Source organism: Aythya marila (assembly GCF_965140915.1).
Source record: "Aythya marila genome assembly, chromosome: 15".
NCBI lineage: Eukaryota > Metazoa > Chordata > Aves > Anseriformes > Anatidae > Aythya > Aythya marila.
In genome coordinates, this window is record NC_139056.1 from 16,083,982 (window position 1) to 16,111,219 (window position 27,238).

At 42.4% G+C, this 27,238-nt stretch overlaps 3 protein-coding genes across 11 annotated transcripts; 1 reads left to right on the forward strand and 2 right to left on the reverse strand.

Annotated features, from left to right (window-relative positions):
- Positions 1–458: 458 nt before the first annotated feature.
- LOC309883868 (hydroxyacylglutathione hydrolase, mitochondrial) lies at positions 459–11,504 on the reverse strand. 9 transcript variants are annotated; one of them, XM_082772304.1, is made up of 11 exons: positions 11,373–11,446; positions 11,027–11,068; positions 9,315–9,345; positions 7,695–7,876; positions 7,173–7,237; positions 5,521–5,638; positions 4,358–4,466; positions 3,595–3,698; positions 3,034–3,135; positions 2,499–2,578; positions 459–1,955 (listed from the first exon to the last, which is right to left on the reverse strand). In XM_082772304.1, exons 4-11 carry the CDS (start codon positions 7,797–7,799, stop codon positions 1,856–1,858), a joined length of 783 nt encoding a protein of 260 aa, XP_082628430.1. In that variant the 5' UTR covers positions 7,800–7,876; positions 9,315–9,345; positions 11,027–11,068; positions 11,373–11,446; the 3' UTR covers positions 459–1,855. The 9 variants fall into 9 exon arrangements, with proteins under 9 accessions (XP_082628430.1, XP_082628432.1, XP_082628431.1 ...); XM_082772306.1 differs by lacking the exon at positions 9,315–9,345 and having other exon boundaries at positions 11,373–11,473; XM_082772305.1 differs by lacking the exon at positions 11,027–11,068 and having other exon boundaries at positions 11,373–11,471.
- Positions 11,505–11,820: 316 nt separating this feature from the next.
- Positions 11,821–12,986, forward strand: FAHD1 (fumarylacetoacetate hydrolase domain containing 1). Its single transcript, XM_082772313.1, has one exon. It carries the CDS (start codon positions 11,859–11,861, stop codon positions 12,528–12,530), a length of 672 nt encoding a protein of 223 aa, XP_082628439.1. The 5' UTR covers positions 11,821–11,858; the 3' UTR covers positions 12,531–12,986.
- A 2,937-nt stretch (positions 12,987–15,923) lies between these two features.
- MEIOB (meiosis specific with OB-fold) lies at positions 15,924–26,739 on the reverse strand (the record flags this gene model as incomplete). Its single annotated transcript, XM_082772632.1, has 13 exons — positions 15,924–16,049; positions 16,609–16,695; positions 17,206–17,389; positions 17,731–17,884; positions 18,288–18,389; positions 18,784–18,879; positions 18,966–19,018; positions 20,142–20,242; positions 20,552–20,747; positions 21,500–21,572; positions 22,324–22,455; positions 23,797–23,854; positions 26,671–26,739. The coding sequence occupies 13 exons, from the start codon at positions 26,737–26,739 to the stop codon at positions 15,924–15,926; spliced, it is 1,431 nt and encodes a 476-aa protein (XP_082628758.1).
- Positions 26,740–27,238: the final 499 nt, after the last annotated feature.

Consider the following 27,238-nt stretch of genomic DNA (forward strand, 5'->3'; position numbering starts at 1 on the left):
CCATTTCCTTCCCTTCCCCTCCTTTTCCTCTTCCTTCCATCCCCTCCCTCTTTTTTCCCTCCCCTCCTTTTCCTCTTCCTTCCCTCTCTCCTTTTCCCTTCTCTCCTTTTCCATTCCCTTTCCTCCCTTCTCTCCTTTTCCATTTCCTTCTCTCTTTCCCTTTTCCCATCCCTCCCTCCTTTTCCTCTTCCTTCTCTCTCCCCCTTTTCCCTCCCCTCCCTCCTCCCCCAGCTCGGTGCAATGCAGCCACAGGGCAGGGGGCAGCTCCTCCTGCAGCCACCAGTGCAATGCAGGGGGTAAATCAAGCCCTCAGCTCCCCCCCACCCTCCCCACCCCATTTTCTTCTTTTAAAATAAAACTACAGTCTTAACAAGACCTTGTATAAAGCCTCAGATGTTCCCCAAATGCCTACCTGCTCCCCTGTGGGATTTAGAGGCAAGCTGCTACAAGGTCGCTCGCTGACTTTAATCACCAGTACAAAAAAATACGACTTTAAGAGGTCCACTTTTTTTTTCCAGACTGCCACACTGTTTACAGCTGCGTTTATTTCCCCAGTTGTCAAACAGCCATCAGTACAGTCATGCTTAGTTGTAGCAGCACAGCATTCAAGTTAAGGAGTCAGTAAAGTTTTAGGTACCATTTTTCTAAAATACATAAAAATTTACCCTTTTTTTTTTTAAAGCAAATAAGGAAATGGTGCTACACCAAACTCCGCTCCTACACTGCCACTCAGCACGCTCTTTAGAACAGCAGACCAAGTCACAGAGCTGAAATCCAGGTGGTTGTGCACTCCCTCATGGCATTGCTTACCAACCAGCGTGCACTAGGGAGAGAAACTGGAACCAAAACTGTTCAAATCCGTTACAGATTCAGCTGTGAAACATTTGTTTGAAAATCTCCTGTATTTGAGTAGATCCGCAGCATGCAACTGAGACCAAGAAACGAGGGATTTAACACACCTGGGAGGAAGATGCATTTAAGACAGATGCCAAGCCTTTAAGACATTTATATGCTAGGTAAGTTCTTTCTTCTCAGGGAACAGCAGACAAATTCCTTCTTTATTTTTGTGGTACTCACACAAGTAACACACAGATCACACCCACGAGCAGTAAGCAGGTGCATGCAAGCAGGCTTAAGTTAACAGGGAAAGGGCATAAGCAGCGGTGCAAGCCAGCATGCTGCCTGGAAAAGTTACTGCAGTCCATGACAAGGAATGTCAAAGAGAAGAGAAGATCCCTGCAAAACAGCTGGACAGTCCCGGCGTGCCATGTGAAGAGCCAGGCCACAGCATATTTAACAAACCATGCCCTCAACTGGCTGCGGCAGAGCAGGTCTGTCACCGAGAGGTTTTAGTAGAGCCAGAAGTGACAGACTTAGAATAGTTTAAGTAGCAGCATGGAAGAAAAGTTTCTATCTTCAGATGGCAATGCAGTTAACTGCATTTTGTCCCTGCTTTAAACGGAGACCGAATACCTTCACGTAGAGCAGCCCCAATCCCACTGTCTGCATTCACATTAGGCGCTTACAAAAATAACAGGAGTTTTTTTCCTAGGCCTCAAGGCTTGGCCCTTCCCTACCCCAGCCTCTGAGCTATGTACCAACGCTTGTAAAATGATCTGCATGTGACACGTGACAGTTCGAGAGCCAGCAATAAAAGGATAAATATTCTTCATCATAATATAAATATGCTGTAGAGTATCTCAACAAGGGCAAAGTGCTTTTTTTTTTCCTCAATTAAAATAAAATAGAAACCTAAATAAGACTGTCTCGACCACAACAGAACGTTCAATTCCTAAGACATCTGAATAATCGAAGTTGCTATGAAACTGACAGTAAAGTGACCTAGGCAGAGTGCTCAGTCCTTCGGGACCCTGAAGTTATCCTTCTCTTTTCTGATGGCTCCCATTGTCCGGATCGGGTCCGTCTCCCCGGCGTGCTGCTGAACTGTCTTCTCCCTGCCAGGAGGAAACAGGGACAGTAAATGCAAAGGCTGCAACATAAAATCTCGGGTATGAAGTCACTACTGCCACATTTTGCCTGTATCAAGGGGATATGTTCCATTTAAGATCAAGGACTCAGGGCTTTGGCACAGGCTTATCAGCTCTCTTGGTTTAGACACTCACGGGCAAGAGCAAGTTGCAAACACTTTTATGCTTTGAATGGCATCTTTTACTGCGTCTGTCTGCCCAACCCTGCGTGCTGAAGGAACATCATTACAGAATAAAGCTTGTTCTGGCTCCTGAAGTCAGGGACTTCAGCACTGGCAGAGATGCTCGCCAAAACCCTTCCAATTCTACTGCAACAACCTTCTGCCAGGACAATGAGTACTGTACCTTACTTATGGTATGCAAATGCTTTAAGGAGAGTCTTGAGGGCATCAAACAGGAATGTGTGAAGCAAGAGGGTAATTCACACTTAAGGCTCTTTGTTCAGAGACCTCATCCTTCCCACACCCCCCTCCACCCCAAGCCAGAGGGCCCGTTCCCACCCCTCCCTACCTCACTCTCATGAAGGGGTTGTACGTGAACTCTTCTGCGATGGTGGAGGGTATGGTTGGCTCGCCGCTGTCGTACTTGGCCTAGAACAAGGGAGAGATTTCTGCCTGATGGGGAATGTTTTGGTGAAAAAGGAACATCCCATGTATGAACCGTGATGGGTTAGCGTTGCACCAAATTGCCAGAGCCACACACCGTCAGACAAGGACCAAAGTCAACAGAGAAAGACCTGGGTCATAGCTTTCGTGGGACAGAGCTGATCCTCCCACATGGATGTGGATAACCAGCCTGGAATTGTACCAAGCAGTTCTCAGGGACGGTCACATCTCCACACGACAGCAAAATGTCTCCTCCAGGCCTCACACCCAACCCTTTTCCCCAACACATTGCTCCCCTGAATGTGCAACCGTACTGCAGCTTCTCACTCGGATCTACCTCCCCTGAGCCCCACCACCATCCCCTCTCCTCTACCTCCTCAGGGAGGCTCTTCCTCCATGAAAGCACACAACAAGTTTAGGAAAAGGATGAACCAACCTACCTTGGCCCAAGCAAGCTTCTCCTGGATAGTTACATTATTGGGTTCAACGTGCCGAGCAAATTTGAGATTGTTGATAGTGTATTCATGGCCACAGTAAACTCTCTAGGAAGAGAAAGGATGAGTTAAACGTGGTAACTGAGGACACAAAGGTGGAGTGCCAAGTACCATCATCAGTGTTATTGTACACAGCAGAAACAAGAGTCAAGCCCCCAGGTTACACCGTTCTCTCTACCAGAGACAGACGCAAAGTGCTGGGAGTTATCAGACAACACTAAGTGCAAATTTAACAGTAAGCCTGATGAAAGGACCAGGGCATCCAAGCTCTCCAGCCTTTGTTTGAATAAGCAGACTCTACTTTCACAGAGAACACAAGCATATTTGGGTATCCATTTCCTTCTCAAAGGACTCCAGCTATTCGAAGACAACAACTGAAGTGAGTGTTGAAGGAATGCACAGGAGAAATTCTCTCACTGAACACTGTTATTGAGAAGATGTTTTTTTCTGATGTCTGTAGTAGTTTCTGGCTGGTTACCTTACTAGCATAAAAGAAGAGTTTCATACCGTTTCAGGGTCCAAGCTGCCCAAGATCTCAATCAGCGCTCTGTACATTTCCTCTGGGGTTCCCTCGAAGAATTTCCCACAGCCGGCCACGAACAGCGTGTCACCTGCAAGCAAGGCGTGACATGGCATCAGGGCCAGACAGAGCTCTTCACACCCAATGTGAACACCCTGAGGGCTCGGTCTTGCCATTGCTGCCCTCTCTGCAGCTCACGCTGCTCTGCCCTCACCAGGAAGGCACGGGGACAGCCAGGCTTTACCGCTGCCCCACACTGGCTCAGTGCTACATAAACCCGCACAACAAATGCCTCTCTAACCTGATCTCAGCTTCTGATGCAGGAAATCCCACAGCCTCACCAGGCAAACCATGCCAGAGCTTCCCTACCTGTGTCTGCTGTCCACTCTTGTCCCTTCTACAAGGAACACTTGTCCTCTTTACTGTGAGGACAATAAAAAAAAAACAACAACAAAACAACAACCAGCTCATTTCAGTGAAAAAAGTGCTAGAGGTAGGACTCATCCAGGGCTCATTCTTGATTTTGCTTGCAGGGTGTCCAGCAATAGTTTACAGAACTAGAAGAGTTTCACTGGTTTCATTTACAATTACTACTAGGTAGCTTTGTGCAGGGACAAGGTGTGGAAGTTAAATTAGCTGCACTGGTAATAAGGAGCGAATGCACATCCAGAGTCAGGAGCACACAGGCAGAGGGGTAGCTTATTTCTTCGCAATACAGACTGCCGGCGGTGTAACCTCCCAACTCCTCACCTGTAAAAACAGCAGGTGGCTCGGAGCTATTTGGCTTAGTCACATAATAACAGATGTGTCCAGAAGTGTGACACGGCGTACAGAGGCATTTCACATTAAGAGATCCCACCTGAGAAGAAGGCAGAAGACTGGAGCTTAAGCTACTGTTTGGGAGCATTTGTACCATTAGAAAAGAATTGCAACTCTTACAATGGCCTAGTAGTCCTACAGGCAAATTCTCACGTAGCTGGTCAGTAAACATCAGCTCTTTTCCTGAGAGAGTCCAGCAAAAGAGTTTTATGGCAAGGACTTGGAAGGGAGCTGTTTCCTCTTAGCAGGTGTTGTTACAAAGAGAACTGCCAGATTCTTTCATTTGCATGCAGAGTGACTCAGCGTCTGGTTGGCAGCAAGGGAAAATAGATCTAGAGCCATACAAAATCCTAAACAAAGTTAATCAAGCGGAAAAAGCTCCAAACAAAAATGAAGCTGAAGGGTAGAAGTGGAAGACGCTCAAGAAAAGGGAGGGATTAAACACATTCATGAGGATGTTTACCCCACAGCCTTAATTTGTGCACCTTCCCATGTTCTTCTGTGCTCCCTTCTTTGCTTCTGACTGCCCCACAAAAGGTGCACTGCAGGAATAGCAGTGACATTCGTGCCAGCCTGCAAATTTCATAGCAGTTTATGCAATCTGCCAGCTCATCTATAAACAAACAGCCACGTTTCAACAAGGTTTGCCACTTTAGCTCTGGAAAAGCAACGCAAGGCAGCTAGCCCTGCTGGCCCACTTTCTCTTCACCCTGTATTTCAGCCTGCATTCAGAGAGCACCGTTTGCATTTCCTCAGTGCTCTAAGCAGAACACAAGCCCTGTGCTTTCGCATTTTGGCTCTGACCACCCCAATTAAGACAGCTGTCAAAGAGCAGACAGACACCCAGCATATCCCAGGCAATACACATGTCTGAGCCATGCCAACGTTACCATGAGAACTCACACCAGCTAACAGGAGCCAGAGGGACTATGGCTCATAGGGCAGGAAAAGGGGAAAAGACGTAGTTAAGCCATCAACTACTTCCAAGAAATGTTAAAACAGTAAAAAACAAAAAACACCACACCAGTCCACCTCCAAGCTGTGAGATGAATGGGAGATGCCCTCAGCCAAGTCCTGCAGACCACTCCCTTTACCTTGAGCGTTGTCAGGTGAGACACCTTCTGTGTCAGAGCTCCAACTCTGCTGTCCCCGCCGTACACGCGCAGCCCTGTCTCCATCTTAACGAGCTTCTCGTTTCCTCCAGCATGGTCCCTGGAAGGTCAGAACAAGGGATTTTGGTAAGGATGAACACAAATTTATCTTAACTCGTATTGCAACAGTAACCTCCAAGCGATCATTTCTGATCAACTAGTCTGCCCATATCCTGACATCTAACACCGTCCTATCAAAGAACATGCTACATCAGCACTAGTGGAGATAGTTTCTTTATATGCCAGTTAAAGAAGTGCTGGTGGCTGCAGAGCAGCACATTTAGGAAGGATTTCTAAATAGGACCTTGGTCACTGTCTCTCCAACAGCCCCCTCAGTTTCACACCTGGTTGGGAAACACCAGCCTCAGAGGATCAGAGTCACCTCTCCAGTAACTGGGGCACTGAGATGACTGGGATAACAGTTATCGATTCAGTGGCTCCACCACGACCCATGGGAGAGGTTATTCAGGTTCAGCCCTGCAAAACTGCTAAAGCAAAACATTCATCTCCATGTCCCTGGCAGAGTTAATCTGCAACCCAGGTAATCTTCCCACAGCTGCTGACTAAGTATCGTGCCGCAGAGACATGCCCCAGCAACTCAGCGTTGCACTCCACAGCTACCTGCACGTTTATTCCACTGACCAGCTAAAAGAAGTCAGCATTTTGAAGGTTAAAGGCTCTAACACAGAGAACTCGTAGTCTAAACAATGTGCCTGGTCATAGCAAGAATTACTCATATAAAGTCTAGCTTGACTCCAGGCACAGGAAGACTTTCCCATCTTTGTTTTGCACTCGGCTACTTCATACTGATTTCTCTGCACTTCACTTCCTCGTGTGCTCACCATGCCTCTGGACCAGGTAAGGACCAGACCATCCCCCAGAGCTATGCAAACAAACAAACAGCATTTGGGATAGCCTGGGTGTGCCCAGTCTGCTAGCACCTGGACATCTTCTAGGAGAGATCTTGACATACAACTTCAAAGCAGCCCTTTACCGACCTCAGACTGAGGGAGTGTCTTCCTTTGCCTCACAAATTATCTCGCTACTGTGCTTCCGAGTCTGTGCTAACGCTTGATCAGTCATAGCTCCAAGCTGTCTGGTCAAATAAGAGCAAGGAACAGCCATAGCAACTGTCCCCCACGGGCACACAACGGTGTGCTGATTTGAGCCATCCTCTCTTAGAGACTTCTTACTCCATTTATCCCTCTCCTACCTTGTAAAGGAAGATTTGGGAGGACTGTCTGCTCCAGCTGAGCCACCAACTGTATGAGTAAGCATCACTGCCAAAGCAGTTAAGAAGGAAAGGCAACGACCAAGGCCCAGATGCAAGGATGAACCACTGGAACCTTTGCTTTTTACTCCTGTCCTCACATCTGCACTCTGAATCCAGGCCCACCAGGACACCCAGGGACTTGTGTCCCTGCACAGAGTCAGTATCCTGGTGTCTGACAGGCCAAGGAGCACTGCCTGAGCTCTGATCCTCCCCTCACACCTAAGCTCCTGACTAGAGAAATCTGATGCAGAAGAGAGACAATTATTAACAGCTTGCGTTAATGTGGAGGAAAGGGGGATCCCACTACAGCAGATGAAGTTACCAGTGATGGTGTGTGGTCAGGACAGTGGTCAGCTTCACGCCATGCTTTTTGACTGCATCCAAAACCTGCAGACACAGGCACGAGGAGAGCATTAGAACTCACACGAGGCAACTTAACAGCACACCTGGTACCTGTGTGCAACCACTACAGGGCTTGAGAGCCACACGTGCATGCAATCACCCCAGCAACTTTGCAGAGAGCCCAGCCCTCTTCAAGCAGTCATTACAGATCAGGACACGAGGTCTCTGATCCAGCCAGGCCACGACTAAACCCTCAGTCCCATTTCTTCTTTTCTGCACAAGAGCAAACACGGGGAGGGAACAAAATCAGGGCAGTAACTCTCCAAGTCAGGGAGAAGCTGCCTGCGCTCAGAAGCTCAGTGAAGCTTTATCTGCACGCAGGAGAGGCCAGCATTTCCTGCCTTTCCCCAAGCCTGAGTCAGCCCGTGACTAATTCCCTCGTGTACGTGGCAGCCTGGAAGCATCTCCCAGAGAAGCAGCCCGCTCCCAGGGGCAGCATTACCTTCTGGGGCTGCACGGGATCAACTATAGCGGCCTCCTTCGTCTCCTCGTCGATGAGGAGGTACATGTAGTTGTCTGTGAGGGCCGGGAGGAGCTCCACCTTCATGTCGGCTTGCGTGACCGTCTTCGACTTCCTCTGCTCGTGCTCTGTGTGCAGGAAGAAAGCTCGCAGCCACACGGGACCTGGGGAGCCAAAAACAGCCAGACTTCAGGTTAGCCCTGGGAAGGGTAAAAGTGGGACAGCACAGCAGGTCTGCGGCCAAGGAGAAGGGCATGCACAGCCCAACCTGCCTCCTTCAGAGGAAAAGAGGAGAGCAGCCACCACGGGACAAAGCGTTAGTGTCTGGCTGTGTCACCCTGTGCCCTGCAGCGTGGGAGGATCTTGGTGCTCTGCAGCTTCTGAGAAAGGGATGGGACTCTGCTCCTAGGGATGTACTCATGCAGGCAAAACGCTGTAACTGGTTTCAAGGGGCAGGAAAGCAGAACAGAGAGGGAGCACTTGGGCAAAGGTCAGCCTGAGACAATGACTTTGCAAAAAAAAAAAAAAAAGCACAAAATGCCATGTTACAACCAAAAGGAAGAAAAAAAAAAAAAAGAAAAAGAAATACAGATACTGCTAGAACAGAAATATCTGGTTCATTAATTGGGGAAATCACTTCTTACGTAGTGCCACAGAGAGAGGGGAGGTTCTCTGCGTGGAAGGCCAGGCTCCCTGTCTGGCAGATACCAGGCATGCACTGCAGGAAGGGTTCTTGCTCACGGACTACCTTGATGCAACAGCAGTGCTTCCCTATTTGCTTTTGGTTAAATGTTTAATCAAATCCAAGTAGAAAATCTGATTCCAGATGCAAATAACCTGGGCTCCTTTTTTCCCCCCCACTCTTTAACTCACAGATGCACGGTTCTTAAAGAAGCAACTGAGTCATAAGAAGCTCTGCCATAAAAAAAGGGAAGGAAAACAAAGACAACGAGGCCTTCCACTGCCAGCAACCCACAGCATAGGCCTGGGTCCATGCACATGCAGGGTGAGAGACACGAGCCTCTACAAATCACACATCAGTTGTCTTCAACCCCCAAGGCCCCCACATGCCACTGAAGGTGCCTGCGTTGCTCTGAATCATGCTGGCTCAGCTCCTGGTTCATTTTGCACCACTGCCTCCAGCCCTAATGCTCCGCGCTTGGTGCTCGGTAACCTCCATGGGTGCCAAAGGGAGGGGTGATAATTCTCTAATCAGCCTGGCCCACTCTCAGAACAGCTCAGTCCTGATAAGAGGCAGCTTCAGGGAGCGGAGGCCCCGCAGGCTGCCTGCAGCCCACCCGGAGCTCCAGAGGCTGACCCACACAGTGCTGCAAAGCCAGGACCAAAGCTCCCACTGTGCATGCAGCTGTAAACCCAGGCACAGGGGTAGCAGCACCCCTAGGGCCCCTCCAGTACCACTATCCTGCCCAGAACATCTTCCCCTTCTGCATCACTACCTCACCTGCTTGTACCGGGAAGGAGGCACGGAGGGGAGATGGTGGTAAAATTAAATGCAAAAAAATAATCCCAAGGCACAACAGTGTAGGCATGCTCTGGGTATTTGACACAGAAGGCACGTAGTGTTAAAGAAAGCATCCATACCTGCCAAGTGGTCCTTAGGGGCAGAAAAGTCCTTTTAAAAAAAAAAAAAAAAGAAAAAAAAAGGAAAAAATAAAAAAAAATAAAAAAAAAAAGAAAAAAAAAAGAGAGAGAGAATAACAAATCCTTACTATTACTTGATAGGAACAAAAAGTAATCGCTCCTCAACTGCTCTAGCATAACATGGAGCACTTTGCCTGTGGATGTAATCAGTCACAAGAGCTACATTTACTGTATGTTTGTTTGCAGAGTAGATGCAAACTGGAAAATAATAATAATAAAAAAAAAAAAATACAAAACCACAACCCTAGCTTGAACTCAAAGGAATTATTCACATAGTTACAATGCTTTCTTCCTATGAACCATTTTTAACCTTGGCCATAATCCTCAAGACTCTGCATGTTTCGCTCACGATTCGTGCACAACAAAAACAAACCACACCACACACGGAAATGTTTTCTGAGATGTGATCTAAACAAAGGGACAAGAAAGCGTCCACAGCCACATGAAACTCATTCTGACTCCCATCTGCAGCTGAGCTGCCCCTCTCCGGTCTGCCCATTCAATGAGCACATCAAAAGCTCTCACGCACACCCAGCACCGCTCCTAGGAGAGCAGCAGGCTCAGCCCCAGCCCTGTTCATGCAATTCCCCAAGCAGTGCCTAGCCCCTGCTCTGCCCCAGCACCTAACGAAATGGTCTCATTTCGAGATCACTGTGATGCACGCGGGGCTCCTCCAAAATTAAGGTCCAATAATTTCATTTTCACTCATTCTATACCACGTCCCTGCTGACACTCACGGAGCAGCAGAGGCCTTTGGATCCCACGCCTGGTGTTCTGTGAACACCAGCACCGCCCGACTCGTCAAGAGGAAGGGTTTGCACATGGGAAGCACTAATGTTACCACATGCGTGCTCGAGGTTAGGGGCAAGCAGTCAGCAGCATAGGTTAGTAAGAGGTTACTGCAGTAAGGGGGTGCTTTATACACTTTCTCCACAGTATTTTGTTTTACTCTTTTTTTAATTACAGCAAAGAGTGGAAAATTCCTCTTTCAGATGTAGCTGTCACACACGAAAGTGACTGCACATGCATCCCCAGATGTACATCCCTGCATTGCCACATAAGTAGAAACACCACGTTCACTTTTTTTATGTGCAGATATTTTTGGACACCGGGCGAGCTCGCGTTGGCTGCACACCCCCGGGGAGCAGCAGCTCGCAGGACTCCCACCCATGCACACCCTGCAACGGGGGAATTGGGTCTGCCAGCCCCTCGGTTTGCTCGTTCCCAAGATAGCATCAGGGTTTCCACGCCTGGCACTAACTCCCAAGGGTTCTTGCTCATAAGGCCAAGTTTTAAAGCTGGAGTGATGCAAAAGGCCTCCGGCAAGACCCGCCCGAGACACCGTCAAGCCCCAGCCCAAGCTGTAGTTCAAAGAGACGCTTTCAGAATTTAGGCCACAAGTTTAAATGCACAGCCCAGACTTTTTTTTTTTTTTTTTTTTTTTAACATTATCGATACAATTTCGCATTGAGCTCAGTTAAAATTCCAGCTCCCAGCCCTCTGTCCCCCAGCGCCACAACCAGCGCCTGTGGCAGCCCAGGAACTCCAGGAGCCTCCAAGATCAGTTATCAGCAGATAAGAAAAAAAAAAAAAAAAAGAAAAAAGCAAACCAACCACCACCAGAGCCAGGCTCCAGCTAAGCAGATACTGACCTACTTGGGGCTGTGAGTCAGCTTAAAAAGCTCTGCGCACCCCTGAGTGGGCAAAGGAGAAGAGAAGCCACCGTCAAACTGCTGCTCCCGGGGGGGACCCCCAGCCGCCCCCCGTCCCCCTCGGGGCCCCGCAGCACCCCCAAAGCCTCCTGCCCAGCCTCGGAGGAAGGGATCCCCGGAGGAAGGGGACCCCTCGGGTGTCAGGGGACCCCCCCTAAGCAAGGGGGACCCCCTCGGAGGCAGGGAGACCCCCGGCCGCCCCCCTCCCAAGGGCAGCCGCCGGCCGCCCCCCGCTCCGTGCCCGGCGGGGCAGGTGGGCTCCGGCCGAGCCTCCCTCCCCACGTACCGGCTCGGAGCAGGGCCCCAGCTCGCAGGGCGGTGCCGAGGCTCCGCCAGCCCCCGCCGCGCATGGTGCAGGCCCGGCCCGGCCCGGTTACCTTCGCTCCCCGCCCCGGGAGGAGGAGGAGGAGGAGGAGGCAGCGGCAGCCCCCAGCGGCCAGCCCCGGCGTACAACGGGGGCGGCGCTGAGCCCGCCCGGCCCCTCTTTGCACACCCGGGCCAGGCCCTTTTTTATTTATTTTTTTATTTTTTTAAAATTTATTTTTTTATTTTTTTTTTCCTTTTTTTTTTTTTTTTTTTTTTTGCCCAGCCCTGTGGAGGGGCTGGGTGAGGAGGCGGAGGTACGCGGCCTGGCCCTAGGAGGCAGCAGGCAGTGGAAAGAAAGAAGGAAGGAAGGAAGGAAGAAACACGGAGCTGGATTTGCGGCTCCCAGCCCGGCAAGGACACCCCAAGGGCACCCCAAGGGCACCCCGGGGAAGGAGCCGCCGAGCTCATGGCCTCGTCCAGGCCCTTGTCTCGCTTCTGGGAGTGGGGCAGGAATATCGTCTGCGTGGGGCGCAACTATGCCGAGCACGCCAAGGAGATGGGCAGCGCGCCGCCCGCACAGCCCCTCTTCTTCCTCAAGCCTTCCTCTGCCTACCTGCGGGAGGGATCCCCCATCCTCCGGCCTTACTATTGCACCAGCCTGCACCACGAAGTGGAGCTGGGGGTGGTGATCGGGAAGAGAGCCCAGGCTGTGACCCAGGAGGCTGCTATGGAGCATGTGGCAGGCTACGCGCTGTGCTTGGACATGACCGCCAGGGACACGCAGGAGGAGTGTAAAAAGAAAGGTTTGCCCTGGACCTTGGCCAAAGCCTTCAACACGTCCTGCCCGGTGAGTGAATTTGTGCCCAAGGAGAGGATCCTGGACCCTCACAAGCTGAAGATCTGGCTGAAGGTGAATGGAAAGCTGAGGCAGGAGGGGGAGACCTCCTCTATGATCTTCTCCATCCCCTACCTGATCAGCTACATCAGCGAAATTGTTACCCTGGAAGAAGGGGATTTGATTCTGACGGGGACTCCCGAAGGAGTTGGGTCTGTGCAAGTAAACGATGAGATAGAGGCTGGGATAACTGACGTCCTGTCCATGCGGTTCAAGGTGGCACAGCAAACACGTCGCTCCTAACCGAGAGCATGGCTGGGACCCTTGTCTGCATAGGAAAAGGCTCTTTGGGAGTAACTGGCGAACAAAGAGACACACAAACCATCCTGTGAATTAAATTTATATGGCCTAAGCATCTACTGGACACTCAACTGTCAAGGACACGTAGCTCATGAGCTCTGAAGACCTTTGGCTGAAACAACCCCATTTCCATGGAGTTTTCAGCCTCCTCTGAGGCTGTACAGCGGAGGCCAGGCCAGGAGTCCAACCCAGCGTGGGGCAGCCGGTTAATACCTAAACGGTACCTTGGAACTTTCTGTACAGACTGTGCTGGGAGACGAAAACAAGGCAGGAAATGCAGCAGCAAGACTCTCACTGTGTGTGCAAGCCCTCCTGTTCTATATATTGACTTAAAAAAATAAAAATAAAAAATTAAACATTAAAATGGTGATGTATGGAAAGTGCTCTGGGGTCCTGGTGAGGACTGCAGCTCTCCCTATGGTACCTGCTTGTTAGTAGGAAGGCTTCCATGTCCTGGCTCCCAGGTCCCCCATACACTCGGCCTCCTTGCACAGAGGTATTAAAGTAGCAAGAACGTACACGATGAGAAATAAAAGTTTAACCTGAGGACTGGAATCCACCCAGGGTGTGAAGCTACATGCCCTGGCAGCTGTCAAGGTGGGGTTGTTGCAGCTTGGGGTGCTCCAAGGGCTGGCTCATGGGCGACCAAACAGCTGAGGTGCTCTGCTCCTGGGTGCTGGGGCCCATCATCACTGGGGAGCTGCAACAGAAGGGAGCTGTGGTAAAACATGGGAAAGCCTATGGGGAAAGGTGCCTTTGCAAAGCACTGGATATGTTTTCGTCATTACAGTGAATAACCTATAAAACCATAGATATCTAGGGGGGTTAACTAATCCCTTAGTAGGCCACCACTTTGAAAGTTACCCTTGGGCATTCTGAAAGCCCAGCTTCACATGTTGTGTGGGGTGGGGGCTCCTTTCAGTGGTTTTATTTCCAAGATTGAGGATTTGGGGTTGTAAATAAAAATTAGGAGCTAAGGCCCACCCATCCTATATGAAATCAAAGATGCATATGCAACAGTAAACCAAGAATTACAGCTTCAGAAAGAATCTCTTTCCTCAGAGTATTCTGCAATATAAAGATGTTTGCTTTTCACAGTAGTTTCATGATTCCTCCATGCATTTTTCAAGTGTACAAATTAAAAGAGGATTGCTTTCCCTCCCACTCCAAGGGGCGTTATGCAGCAGAAGTGTTCCAGATGCCTGGCAGATCTTTTTCTTAAACTAAGCTTTAAATATACTTCTAAAAGTAAAATAATACAAAAAATCAAGAATAAAGAAGCCCATTGGTAAAGATCACCAGTAAACTTGTCTTAATTTTCACTGATTTAAATATATTTTATCAAAATCTAACTGCAGCAATTACCATTACTTACATAACACAGTGCAACAGTTGAAGGTTTTTTAAAAAATATTTCCAGCTGTTAAAAAGCCACATCATGTAACTTTTCCTGTTTCCAAACTCCAACTGATCTTACGCTCTCGACCAGTTTACATGACAGTGAGCTCTCTTTCAAATCAAAGGAGTGACAAAACAAGTTATAAAATATTAATAAAAAACCTCTCCCCATGAACATCAGAACTTACCATTTTCAAAGGCTGCACAGTTATCCAATTTCCAAGAAAAACAGATGGATTTATTTTTTTTTTTTTAAATAGTTGTGAATGCTGAAGTGAAATGCTGAAGCCAGCTCTTAATAACTGCTAGAAGTTTTGTTTCAAAATGTACATTCAAAGTTTTACGGAACAAATTATGGCAGCCCAAAGACAAGTATCTCTGTGAAAGAGCAGTGTGGTCCAGTATACTGCCAATCATGTGGTAAAGGAAAGCAGAACACGTTGTATAACAAAACATGTATTTTTTCTATCAATACCTATTTTGCTTGTCCAGCTGCATGCATCTTAAGCACATCACTGCATGCCCAAACACGACCAGGTACTAATCCTGCCAACACATACGCATCTCAATTCTCTGCATTTTAACATCAGCCAATGGCTTAAAGCATGCGTAAAAGTTTTTTTACGATGAGAGCTTGTAGTAACTAAATGCTGTGAACATTATTCAGATTTTACGTAAACAACGCTTAAGGAATCAAGGCCAATTGAAATAAACGTTCAGCTATTACTTCTGAACAAAACCAGCCTCTGCCTTATAGAAATCAACATGTTCTTTGAGTCAGTGGGAATGCTGTGCTCTGAATTTGTTGCAACTCAATGAAAAGCTGGGCCAAACAGCAAAGTGAGCAAAGTGAGCTGATTTGAACAGGGAACTTAGGGTGAATAATTCTGATGGAAAAAGGATGGAACTCTCTCTCTCTTTACTGTTTCCTTTCCTTTGTGCCTGTAAAACATTACTGTCTATGGCAACAGCAACAATGCAGTATTTGTAATTAGGTCTTAAACACTGTGTACCAATTGCAGAGCTGAGTTGTGATTAAAATTATTGGAAGCATTCAACACTTTCCAGATGTAACAGCTAATAGTCTGCAGTTGTTATTGTTGCAATAGCAGAGATGCAGTGACCCAACACATGCAATATTTGTACATTTAAACCTTTGTTCTGACTCACAAAAGTGCAAAGGTGCAATGTGAGTGTACTGATTGTCAAAATTCACTGTTTCTGCTATTGCTTCCTTTCTGCCATAGTGTTCAGACAAAAAAATAAAAATATCTGGAGAAGGGCAAAATGCGCATACCTGGGTTCTTTCTGTTCAACTAAAAACTGGGGAAGAAGAATTACTTTCTTTTCTGCCACCTACAGTCTTAACTTGTTTTGTTGATTGTCAGCAGTCCCTGGTAATTATTAGTCTGTTCTAATAAAACTTAGTCTGTCCTAAAGAAAAGCAGCCTTGTAAAAATCTTGGCTATTTCCAACCCCCTGCAGTTGCCGAAAGTTCCGTGTTTGGACTTAACAGTGTACACCACAAATGCAGGCAGTACTTGAAAGGGGATAGCCTTTATTTATTTATTTATTGAAACAACACAGAAGTAGCACAAAAGTAGCATAGCAGTTAAACAAAGCACAAGAGATTTGTCTTGTATAATTGTTATTTCTGATTTTTTCAAGTGTTTTCTAAACTGAGTGAAGAAAGCATCTACTCCCCCCCACACACACACACCAAAGGGATGAATTCAGCAGAACTAACTTTTCTTAGGCTAAGGACTTAGTCTACTTTTCAAAGTACAATCACTAGAAAAAAATATCACCACAGAAGACCACTTAAAACAATTAGTAATGCATATTCCTTCTCTACCATCAGAACATACTCAGCAAAATACTCCAACAATCTTATACCTCTAATAATATAGTGAGGAAATGGTCTTTTCCCAGCTGTTATCAGTCCACATGGTTTAATCTCTTTCTTTTTCCCAACAAGCTCTGACTTGCCTCTGTAGGGTCTGCCAGTTTGCACGAAAGTATATTCACCTTCAGACCAGTTCTCCAACTGGGTGACAAAGTGATCTGTAAAAATAATTAAAGGTCTTTGTTGTTGTTGTTGTTGTTGTTTCTTTTTTTTTTTTTTTCTTTTTCTGATGTATAGTATTTTGATATATATTATTTTCAAATATCATACAGCATATTTAATTGACATATTTACTTTTACACATTTTACATTATTTTAAACATGAATACACAGATTTTCTGTTTTATACTTCTTACTACTGAAGTAAAACACTTTCATTATTTCCTGGAAATAGAAGGAGACAGTGGAGGAGAAGGAAGAGTAAGAACAGTTTTGCTAAGAAGGATAACTTTATAAACAGGGAGTCAATTTAGAGTTGTCCTAAAACAGACAGTTCTATGAAAAAAAAAGGAGTCCAGTATAAAGAATGAAATAACTAATAATAATGCACATTTCTACATGAAGAGACATCATCTGATGCTGAAATTATGACAAAAAACACTTACTTTGAATATTCTGTGTATAAAAACTAATGCTTATTTTGAAAAGTTCAGTACAACTCACATACACTACCTAATGGGAAACAGCCACTGTTTTAAATTAATATTAAATACCAACTTTAAAATAAATCTTGCTTCGCTCCAGAAGAAGTTGCCATTTCAAGGCAGTCTTCTTGTCTTCTGTTAGGGTGAGGAACTCGTGAACCTGTTAATAACATGACATCAATGAACACTACTTCAGCACATAACTGTAACATCACAACAAAATGATGATTAATTTTAAGCTCTATTTTTTCTCTTTTAATATAGTATTTGCTGGGATACACATACCTAGATAGTCAGATTAATCACAATATATTACAGGGTGTTTGAGAATCAAAGTTAGGGAATTCCGATCGTGTTCTCAGAAAAGTGTAAATTAATTTAGATGAAGTGGTATTCTGAATAGGGTATTCACTCTTACATTTAACATATTTCTTCTTATTGGGAGTCAATGACTTCTAAGTTTTGACTTAAAAAAAACACATATGTACATATATATATATATAAAAGTATATATACATATCCATATGTACACAGTTTAACCACTGTATGTATATACATACACACACATATATAAATGAAGAACGTATGTATATACGAAGATGAATTTGCAATTTTCATCAGGCTTCACAGCTCAGATCAAATAAGAACAACCTCATTTGTTTCTACTTACAGTGCAGCCTAATGTTTCCTCAGCTACGCAGTCAGACAGGTAACAAGAGTAAAGAGTGCCTGTATGGTCTGTCAGATTAACGAGGATGTCAAAGCTCGCAAAAGTTGACTCTGAATTTGAAGAGATGTCACCACAGAAAGTGCATGTGTTTGACATTTCATTCACCACAAAACGGCATATTGAACTGAAACACAAAGATAATTAAAGCATGTATGTAATTCCTCCCTGCTTGAGCCTCTTTTCTTTAGACTGAGATTCCCCAAGAGACTCTTAAAAAAAAATTAATCTTCTGCACTCAGTCCATCCAAGAAGAAATGGCCTCTTTTCTCTAGGACCAAAAAGTCCTTCATAAAGCTAGCTCCTCTTTCTTGCTAATGCTGAAAAGTCTACACAACAGAAATTCATGTCCTCCTCCAGAGCAGTTTTACTTCTTGTCCAGAATTAGACTAAATATTGTTCTAATTTGGGCCAGGGGTAGCAGGATAAACACTTTTTAATACAAACTTAAAAGAAACAGTTGCTTACCATCTGTTCCGAATAACTTTAGATACATTATCATCAATGTCCAATGTAGAAATGTAGCCATAAATAATGCCAAAGACTGGTTCAAGTTTCCCATCGCTCTGTAAAGCTTTTTCTTTCAGCTGCTTCACAGTATAAACGTTAACTATAGTCTCCACTAAAAATTTAAAAGACATGTTTTGTGTCTGAGAAACAAACACCACAGAAAAGCAACAACATAAAAAAAGGACCTCAAGGTAGTAAAAAAGAGAGGATTTAATCTAAAGCATCAGAAAAGCCCTGGACACCTTCCTTTTGGAGCAAGCTTATGATTACTGGGGGAAAAAAAATATCCAGGAAAATCTCATACTTAATCTTTGTATCAACCCAAAATGAGTTGATCAAAAGTTGATCAAAACTTTCCCTCTCCATCTTTCTTACTTATTAAAGCCAGAAAGAACATGTCAGGGCACAAGCTCACATAGTCACGTGAACATATGAACACACAAAGAACTTGAAATTTCAACTTCACTACAAAACTACACTATCTAGTTCAATAAAATCAAAGTGTTTTAACTTACAGTTAACAGATTCTTTTGATTGCTCCTCCATTTTATCATGCATAGCTCCTGATTGTGCACTCTCTTTTATGAAGCTGAAGAGAACGTTTGCTTCTGCAGTTTCTTTAAAAAATATATATATTTAAGTTGTGAATATATGTAATATGCAAAAACAACAAATATATTCTATAACTTTTTTAATTCTGGTAGCACTGTCATGTCTTGTAGATTTAGCCAAGGGATGCTTTCTGTTTTTTTTCTTTTACCATTAGTCGTACATGGAATATATGAAGGCTGCTTAGATTTTATCTATATATATACATTATTATTTTTATATATATGAAATGGAAGTCAAAAACTTGGTCAGGATATAACAGACGAGAAAGAGGGAGCTTTCTGAGGCAAGCTGGTAGAAGAAATTAGATCTCCAATGGATTCATTAATGCTTTCTAGTCTACAGTGATTACTAATATGTCAATTATGCAATTGTCAGAAGCAATATGTCAATAGCTCTTACCTGGATTAGTTGTAATAATAGTCTTTGATATCACAGTTGCAGTCATACAGTTCCTAAATTTGTCAAAATTTATTCTCACATCTGCTGCAAATATTACTGGGCACAAAATAAAAAATCTGTTACCTTAGAACATGCATCACATTAAGAACTACAGTAAAAACATCAAGACAAAAACATTATACCTGTTTTTCGTGGGATCCAACTTTGTGCAAGCTGGATAGACTCATTATCCCAACTAAAACAAGAGAAAATAGTGGGTCAAAACATTTCTGAAAAATAACTAGAACTGTTAAGTACAAAACAAATAATACAGTTATAATTAAACTGATCAAAGAGAACAATTCCCTTATTACATGCACATGCAAATGAAATACTGCATATATCCATGTGCATCTAGTTCACAGCCAGTAGGATGATTTAAGTGTGGTCCAATACTGTCCCTATATTATCCCATGCCAAACAGGATAAAATAAAAGGGCTATTAGGCTGTTCAAAATGATTAAATGTCACACACACTTGGAAAAATGCTACATGCATTTCAAAGTTTTGACTGAAGTAATTTCTAATTAAAGCAAATCAGAAAGAAAGTAGCTGCTTATCATCCGAGCCTTTTCTGTGGGAACAAGCCAGTTATTCACATCACTAGGCCAGATGTTCAGCCAGCTTTCCAACACTGGAACCTTTGTAAACTGTGGATAAGCCTAGAGTGAGGTCAGTGCTATTCTTAAAAAAAAAAAAAAAAAAAAAAAGCTTGATAAAATCTCTCAAGTAGTTCCTCTAAAGTTTGGATGGCAAGAATACTGCCAAAGCACAGCTCTGTTCTGTTTTTCTCAATCCCCGCAAAAAGATTTCAGATATTTACTTTTCATCTAGTATTCCTCAGCCACCTGTTCACTGATGGCCTCTGAAATATCTTCACTATAGTGCTGTTGCTCAAGGATTTCCCCAGATCTTTGCCTCTACCTATAACTCCTTGCAAGAGCAAAAGGCGCTATTTAAAGTAAGCACAGGAACTCCACCTAGTCTCTCCTTATGAGGACTCCTAAAGCACACAGCTCTGTATCACTACACACCAGCACTAGAACAAGAGTAACAGAGCTGTTGCACTGCAACCAAACAAGCAAAAAAACACCACCTATCTCCACTCCACTTCTTAATTCTTCTTGGCTAGCAGTCAGCCAGTACATCATAAAACTAGACAATACACGTAAGGTTACTCTACTATCTCTGTTTAATATATGTTGCTGCCTCATCACAGTTGCTACACAAATAATACATTTAAGAGTACTGTAAAGAGTATGCATTCTTTATCTACTCTTGTATGAATTTGAGTATCTTAGTAAATTAAAACATTTTACCATATAATTGGAAAAGACATCTCTGTTTCATCATAGAGCTTCACTTCACACCTCTGACCTTTTCTTTTGTCTGAAGTCATAAAATACTTTGGCTCCCCAACCTTTAAAAAGAAAGAGAAGAAGACACTTTTATAAAAATCCATGTTTTACATATTTGCAAATTATCTACTGCTTGCATATGTATGATTTCAAAAAGGCAACTTCTGTAGGACATTTCCATTCCCTTAAATTTCTCCCTCATGTTGTAGATGAAAACTTTAAGTAGACTATACTTCAACTCAGTTGAAATGACTGCCAACCTAAACAAACAACACTGATTCCTGGTCACCAAGTCCCAAAATCAATATTCACACTTAAGTCAATTAAGTTAGCCATGCTAAGTAGAGAAACACTGTGGCACCTTAACTTACTGACATTACAGCTGCAAGCACATTAAGGATTCTTCCATCAAGGCTTTGTCCATTTGCAACGATGTCACCCAGTGAATAATAATCCTGAGGGTCCTTGACAGGTAGATGTGACAGAGAAAGCAGTTTGGTGTCCATTTCATAACATGAAGAAGTTTTCACCACTGAATGATTTTCACTGAGCAGTAATTTGTAGCAACTAGGTAGTATGCACAGAAAAAAAAAAAAACAAGTCACATTTCACTTAACCAACACTAACAGTCTAAAATGTTAATTCAATTCATATCATATGTGAAAAAAATTGCTGATTTTCTCCTTTGTTTTCCCAAATGATATATATAAATTCCGACTTTTCAATAATTTTTAAATATAATTTTCTAGCTTTCCTCTTACAGAAGATTTATTACTGTGTACTTAATATTTACTTAGAATTCAAAAGCCAGCTAGCAACATTGAATACATATTTCTAAGCCTTTCAGCTCTTAACAATGACTATAAATAAAATCTGAAATGTCTGTAATCCAGGTAAGTGAGAGGTTTTGGCATTGTGACATACTAAGACGACTATGGTCTGACTGGATTTGGTAGGAAGTTTTCCAAAGAAAGAGCCCAAGGAGTTTAGGAATGTTTAAAATGCACTGTTAGCCAACTGAAATAAGGTATAATCAATATATTCTGGATAAATGTATTTTACAGAAATGCAGTCTACAGTTCTTTTCCCAGTGAAGATTCTACCTGACATTTGTTCTACTACTTCTTTCTTTTTAGCCAGAAAGTAAGTAGTGAGTGTAACTAGTATGGATATATACTTGCTACAAAGCTTAAGAGATGAAGAATAAGCAAGAACATAAAACTTCTACCAATCCTATGCTGCTGCAATCAGCTGGCAATTAAAGAAATTATTAACTGTGATCTTACTGGAAAGATCTACCAGTAAAACTTTAAATTTACCTAGGAGTTACAGGGTTGAATTTTTCTTCCCTTTCTCCTTCCTTTGACTGGACTAAAGGATTTTCAATTGTAACTGAAATAAAACATTGAAAAGTTATGTTTAAAAACTGCAAACAGATACATATAAAGAGAAGTAGCTTTAAAAATGGTTGCTTCCCAGGTCGGATATGAAAAATAACAGATATGTGGTACAACTACTGTTAAATGCTTTCATACTGAAAACAGTGTCTGTCCAGACAGCTCACATTATAGCCAAAGTCCCAAAGGAGTCCTCAAGACATTTAATGGAAATAAAATGACTAAGCGTTCTTGTGTGCATACTTTTCATAGGCATGAGTTTCATCCAAACATTCTGATATAGCAATCGTGGGCAGCAGAGGATTTTAATAACTTAATATACAAGCACAGACTGTAAATAAATATGTTGCTGTTGTGTTTTAATGGACAATCATAGTAATATCTAAAAGTAATGAAGACAAAAATAAAAAACTGAACTACTTTACAGAGTTTATTTTTCATAATTTGTAAGAACTAAATGTAATGTAAGAGTTTAGATCCATTCAGCTATAGGTAAGTTCTGGGTGGCTGCATTCAGTGGATTTCTATCTGGCCTTTTTGTTTACATATTTACTGGTTTTGAATTTAAATTCTAGAGATTTTATTCCCTTCCTCTATATACTTAACTGAACAATTTGTTTCCAATTAGACTGTTTTCCAAGCCCTCAGAGAAAAATATAGTAAAACCACAAACACATAACACTGAATTACTGGGGAAAAAAATACACATTCAAACAGAGACATTAAGAAAAAAAATTCCAACTTACCACAGTCACCAACTCTAAAGCTTTCTGAAAGTGATCTAATATACTCTTCTCTGCCCCAAGAACTAACATTTATAAAATAAGTTGGTGAATCACGAATAGTGAAACCGAAGGTGTATCTTTCAGACCCAATGTCTGCAAAACCAAACAGCACTATTAGCATTCAGTAGCACACCTTAGTTTCAATCAAGAACATGTGTATAAAATCTGTGTTGGGAGGTTTGGCTAGATTTTGTCATTAAGAACTGCCATCCGCAATCTGGTGAGTACCACTAGAGGTCAGCAGACTTTTTGGTAAACACATTGGTGTTCATAGATGGGGACAGCTACAATTCCTAAATTGGCTGTACCCCTAACATACCATCCACCCACACGTATCACTTAACTTCAGGTAGCACCATATAAGCTTACAAATTAAAGAACTGTACTGTACAGCATTCAAAGCAGTCATCCTACCCAAACACATTAACAAAGGTAACTCATAAATAAGCGTATGTACTAGCAAAAATAGTCTAGGCAGGCAGTTTTTAGAGGGCTGTGCCCATGTATGAGAAGACCAAGATGACATACACAGCTGCAGATTACAGGCAGTATTACAGTTCAGATAGTACTAAGGGGTCTAACTGATTAAAACAAAGGGTTTCCAGCCCTATAGAAGTTCATGATTAAGTGAGAGTAAGAAACACTGCACTCCCTTTTCCCTCACAGCTAATTAACAAGCTTTCCATGGATCATACAGCAGCCTGCAACATGTTATTTTCAAATTATCAGTAACAACTGTGGAGCCATCTGCATACAGTAAGCGCAACCTGGCTGTAGTTCCATGGAGGCATCCACGTGAACCACCCCATTTCCCAGCTCTGTAGAATTGCTTCTCATGAGGATGACTTCCCTCCAAAAATTCTACACAAGAGCAGGCTCAGTGATGCCAATACCAACAGCATAACTGAGCATTTCACACAGAGCTGGAATGACTGTGGCTGGAGGTGCTTCCTAGCACTGTGTTGTCTCTAATTTGTTAGGTACATGATTTCAGTTTCCAATTAACAGTGTATTAACAACGTATCATTCCCATTTTTTCTTGAGAAATACTAATTTGGTGCTACCCAGACCAGAAATTACTCATTTCACTCAAGACATCTCCTTAACATTTCTAAGACAGAATGAATATGAAGAATTGACTCCAGCAGTATTTATAGTACTAGCGTGTTCAAATTGGTACCATCTTCTTCAGACGCTGAAATACTTCCATGCTGGAATTTTTTAAACTGAATTCTAACTGATAAGGTTTACCCAAACTAATGCTGCTCTCTCCTCTTGTTTCCCATCCCCCACAGTTTTTTTTTTTTTTCATTTCTATTCCATACACTTTACACTAAGAGGTCTGTTTACCATTTACATATCGATTTCAGTCATACATGCCAAATTATACCACATAAGAAAATGAAGTAAAAACAGTTAAAAAAAAGACTCTACTTTTTCTGTCTGGAAAGCCTCTGACATCTGTTTTCCCAATAACCACACCGATTACATTCTAAAAAATAAAAAGATTATAGAATACAAGTATTAAACACAGATGTATACGATGAATTAGATTTCATGGACTTGTACTCTACTGATGATAATAAACATATTTCTGACTGGTAATCATTTTAATCTATTTATTCCACATTACCATATGAACTAAGGACTACAACATAAACATACAATTTTACTTTAAAAAATGTGACTGAAAATATTAAAAGAAATACATCTGTTTCTGTTTGTAAAGACAATGAGAGGACAAAAGTTCAACCCAAAACATTTATAATTTTTTCTGTTTACAGTATCCTCTCCTCAGGTAGGTAGTGATGTTGTTGTTGATGTAGAATAATATATAATATGTATTATAATATATATCTATGTGGTATTAAAAAAATATATATATCTCCTCAGCAGGAGAGAAGAGCACAGCAGTACTAGTTTGGGAATTTAAGAGGTAAGCAATGCAAGCAGTATGGTAACAAAGACTGGAAGGGTGACTGTCACTGCAACACCGCAGAAAGACAGAGGTCAGTAAGGGACAGTTTAGCAATTTAATAATCAACACATGCTGAATTTTCTATCTGTTCACAAAGCAGTACAACCTGACCAATTCCACTACAACTGTACAGTATCTGTACATGCTCAAAAATTAGGTCTCACATTCCCAGTTTACTCTGAATCACTAGATGGAGCAAGGTAGCTGTGTTATCCTACACTGATGGACATAAACTCGTTAGAAGGATGGATGTGGAAATAGTGTAACATCTTCCAAAGTTCTTCCAGTCTTTTTATCATATTTTCTATCTATCCACAATATGTAATGAATTCGTATTTTTTCTATTTTTAGTTTTGCTTCTTTTTAAAAAAATAATAAATGAAATCAAACTACAACATACCCTGTATCTCACCACTGGTGTGAAGAACTGACATTTAGGATGACTTTTTACATAAACTATGCTGATGTAAAACTACAGTTTACAAAAGAGATCTCCACTACCCCTGCTGCAAATTTATTCATTATTCTTATATTAGTACTAGGGCTGCACAGCAAGCTGGCAGAAGGAAGTGATCTGGCTGAAAACTATGGGGGGAGAAAGGGGTTTAAGAACTTTCAAAGATCATTTCCTTGATCGACTTTATTGTGCAACTACACAAGCATTAGTTTCACCCGAAGAGGAGGAGTGAAACATGCCAGCCACAAGGGAATGGGCTGCACTGCCTTTTTTGGCAGAGCATTGCTTAAGACTGCTCAACCAAATCATGAGACTACAGCATTACAACACTGCAAGCTTCGTAGACTTTTAAAAAAGTCTTTTTTACTTTTAAAAAATAAACTCCAAAGTAAAAAAATAAAAAATAAAAAAATAAAAAAAAAAGACATTTAGGTACTTTGAATGCCAAGAGCTCAGCTGCTTTAGACTGGTCAGTATGTGTTTAGGAGGTTATCACCAGATACTGGTGAGTTATTGTAAAGAAGGTTGCTGTGGTTTTTTATTATTATTAACATCTGCTAATTGCAATACTCAAAATTAGTTTTATTTGTAAAATAAAATCTTTTAACAATCTAAGTGAACCAGTTTATTGTGAGTAACTGTGAGTGACGGATTACCTTTGCTGGAGACCAGGAGTTCATAAAAAGTTGGAAAAAAACATGTGATTTCTCCTTCATATGTTTAAAATAAATGAGGAGAAAAAAAAAAAAAAAAAAAAAGAAAGAAAGTGGTAAACTGTGCCCCTCTAAACAAAAAGCTGTGACAACAGGAAAACTTGTTTTCAGCTCCTCACAATGCATCAGGTTTTCCGTGGGGGATACAGCTCTGCAAACATGCATCTACTTTTCCCTACGTGGAGAGATGCAGCTGTAGCAGGGCACTGCAGCTCAACTGGCAGTGCATCCATGTGGAAATGCAGCTTCTCTGTTCTGTTCTCCAGGCACCAACTCCCAGCAGCACCAAACATTTAAAGATACGTTATCACTGGTGGGCTACAGGGAGTGATGGGTGGGAAATAATGAAGAGAGAGCTAAGTAGCCTTCTCTCTCTTGTATTAAAACAATCTTGGATACCAAAGAATGAAAAACTGGGTCCTCAGACTTTCTATTTTTAATTCAATCATCTAAAACCCAAAGGAGAAAAACACTGAGTTACACTGCACACCTTTTTGTTCAACTCTTACTAGTAAGTACAAAACTCTGCTGTTTGCTAAGTTCACTTTTCGGTTCATCCTACTCTCTCATGCTCCCCCAAGAAAAGATCTTAGCTCCTTAATAGCCTGACAAACACAAAACCTGCTTTTTGTTCTAAAGAAACAGAAACAAACCCATTTCATGTGTAATTGTGAGATTTTTTTATCCAGTTAAAGGACCATACCATTCAACAAGACTTTTGTTTGAATAATTAAGGACTACATTATTTAGTGGGATTGAGCACACAAGTAAAAATTGCAGAACCAGGCCTTATGTCCATAGCTTGTTGTAAAAGACTCTTGTAGGTTACAGATGTATTGTGACTACATAATGCTGACTCTGAACATGCCTTTACTAATTCAGCATCCATTTAAAACATTACAAAGAAACCTCTGATACTTTCAGACATTGAATTGTCCAGTCAATATCTGCAGTTGTAGTATCCACATATTATGGACAACAACAGCATCAATTTTCATTTTCCTGGTTTATGCACAAAGAAAGTAGGGTACTTTATATCTAACAATTATACTAATGCTATTAGTATCTAAATACATGTCAATTACATAATTTTGCAGAAATGTAATACAGCCATATACAATTTCACTTGAGAACAAAAGTACTATGTCACTGAGACTTACAGGACGAGCAAGATTTGGATGCAGATCTGAAAGTGCAACAAAGTCCCGTGTTGAACTGTAATAAGCCATTTATCTGTAATTTGAGAAAATTAATTTAGATTTTAAAAAGATCTAAACAAATCACTTAAAACTATTCATAAGGAGAACAACAAGCAATTTTTAACAAAAATGTTTTGACCCAAATAGCATGTCTTCAATAAAAGCATTTCAAGCCATCTAAATTAGAAAATTCTTTATTATTTGTATTCGGTTATGTAATAGTCATGAGCTTTACTATGTTATCTGTGCTTCTCAAACAAGTGCTTGGTTGGTTGGTAGTTGTTCTTTCTGTAAAGCATTCAATAAATCCATTAGCACAGGCCTTGAAGAAATATTTGCTCTCTTTCTCTTGTCTGGGAAATCCAACCAAACTCAATAAAGCAGCTTGAATATGAAAGGTCATTTACATGGAAGGGAATAAAATTGCTGCATTGAAAATCACCTTAGTTGAATTTCTGGATTTAATATTAAACTACTTTAAAACATGAATTCATCCCTTCCTCAAAAATTGAGAAGTTTGGAATTTATT

Excerpts from the sequence above, each read along its gene's own strand:
- FAHD1 (XM_082772313.1), top strand. The coding sequence starts at position 11,859 with ATGGCCTCGTCCAGGCCCTTGTCTCGCTTCTGGGAGTGGGGCAGGAAT.
- LOC309883868 (XM_082772302.1), bottom strand. The coding sequence starts at position 11,436 with ATGCGCGGCGGGGGCTGGCGGAGCCTCGGCACCGCCCTGCGAGCTGGG. Across the intron at positions 3,136-3,594 it reads GCAGCTTGGACCCTGAAACG|AGAGTTTACTGTGGCCATGA; the intron begins GTATGAAACTCT and ends TTCTCTTCCTAG. Across the intron at positions 2,579-3,033 it reads AGAAGCTTGCTTGGGCCAAG|GCCAAGTACGACAGCGGCGA; the intron begins GTAGGTTGGTTC and ends CCCTTGTTCTAG.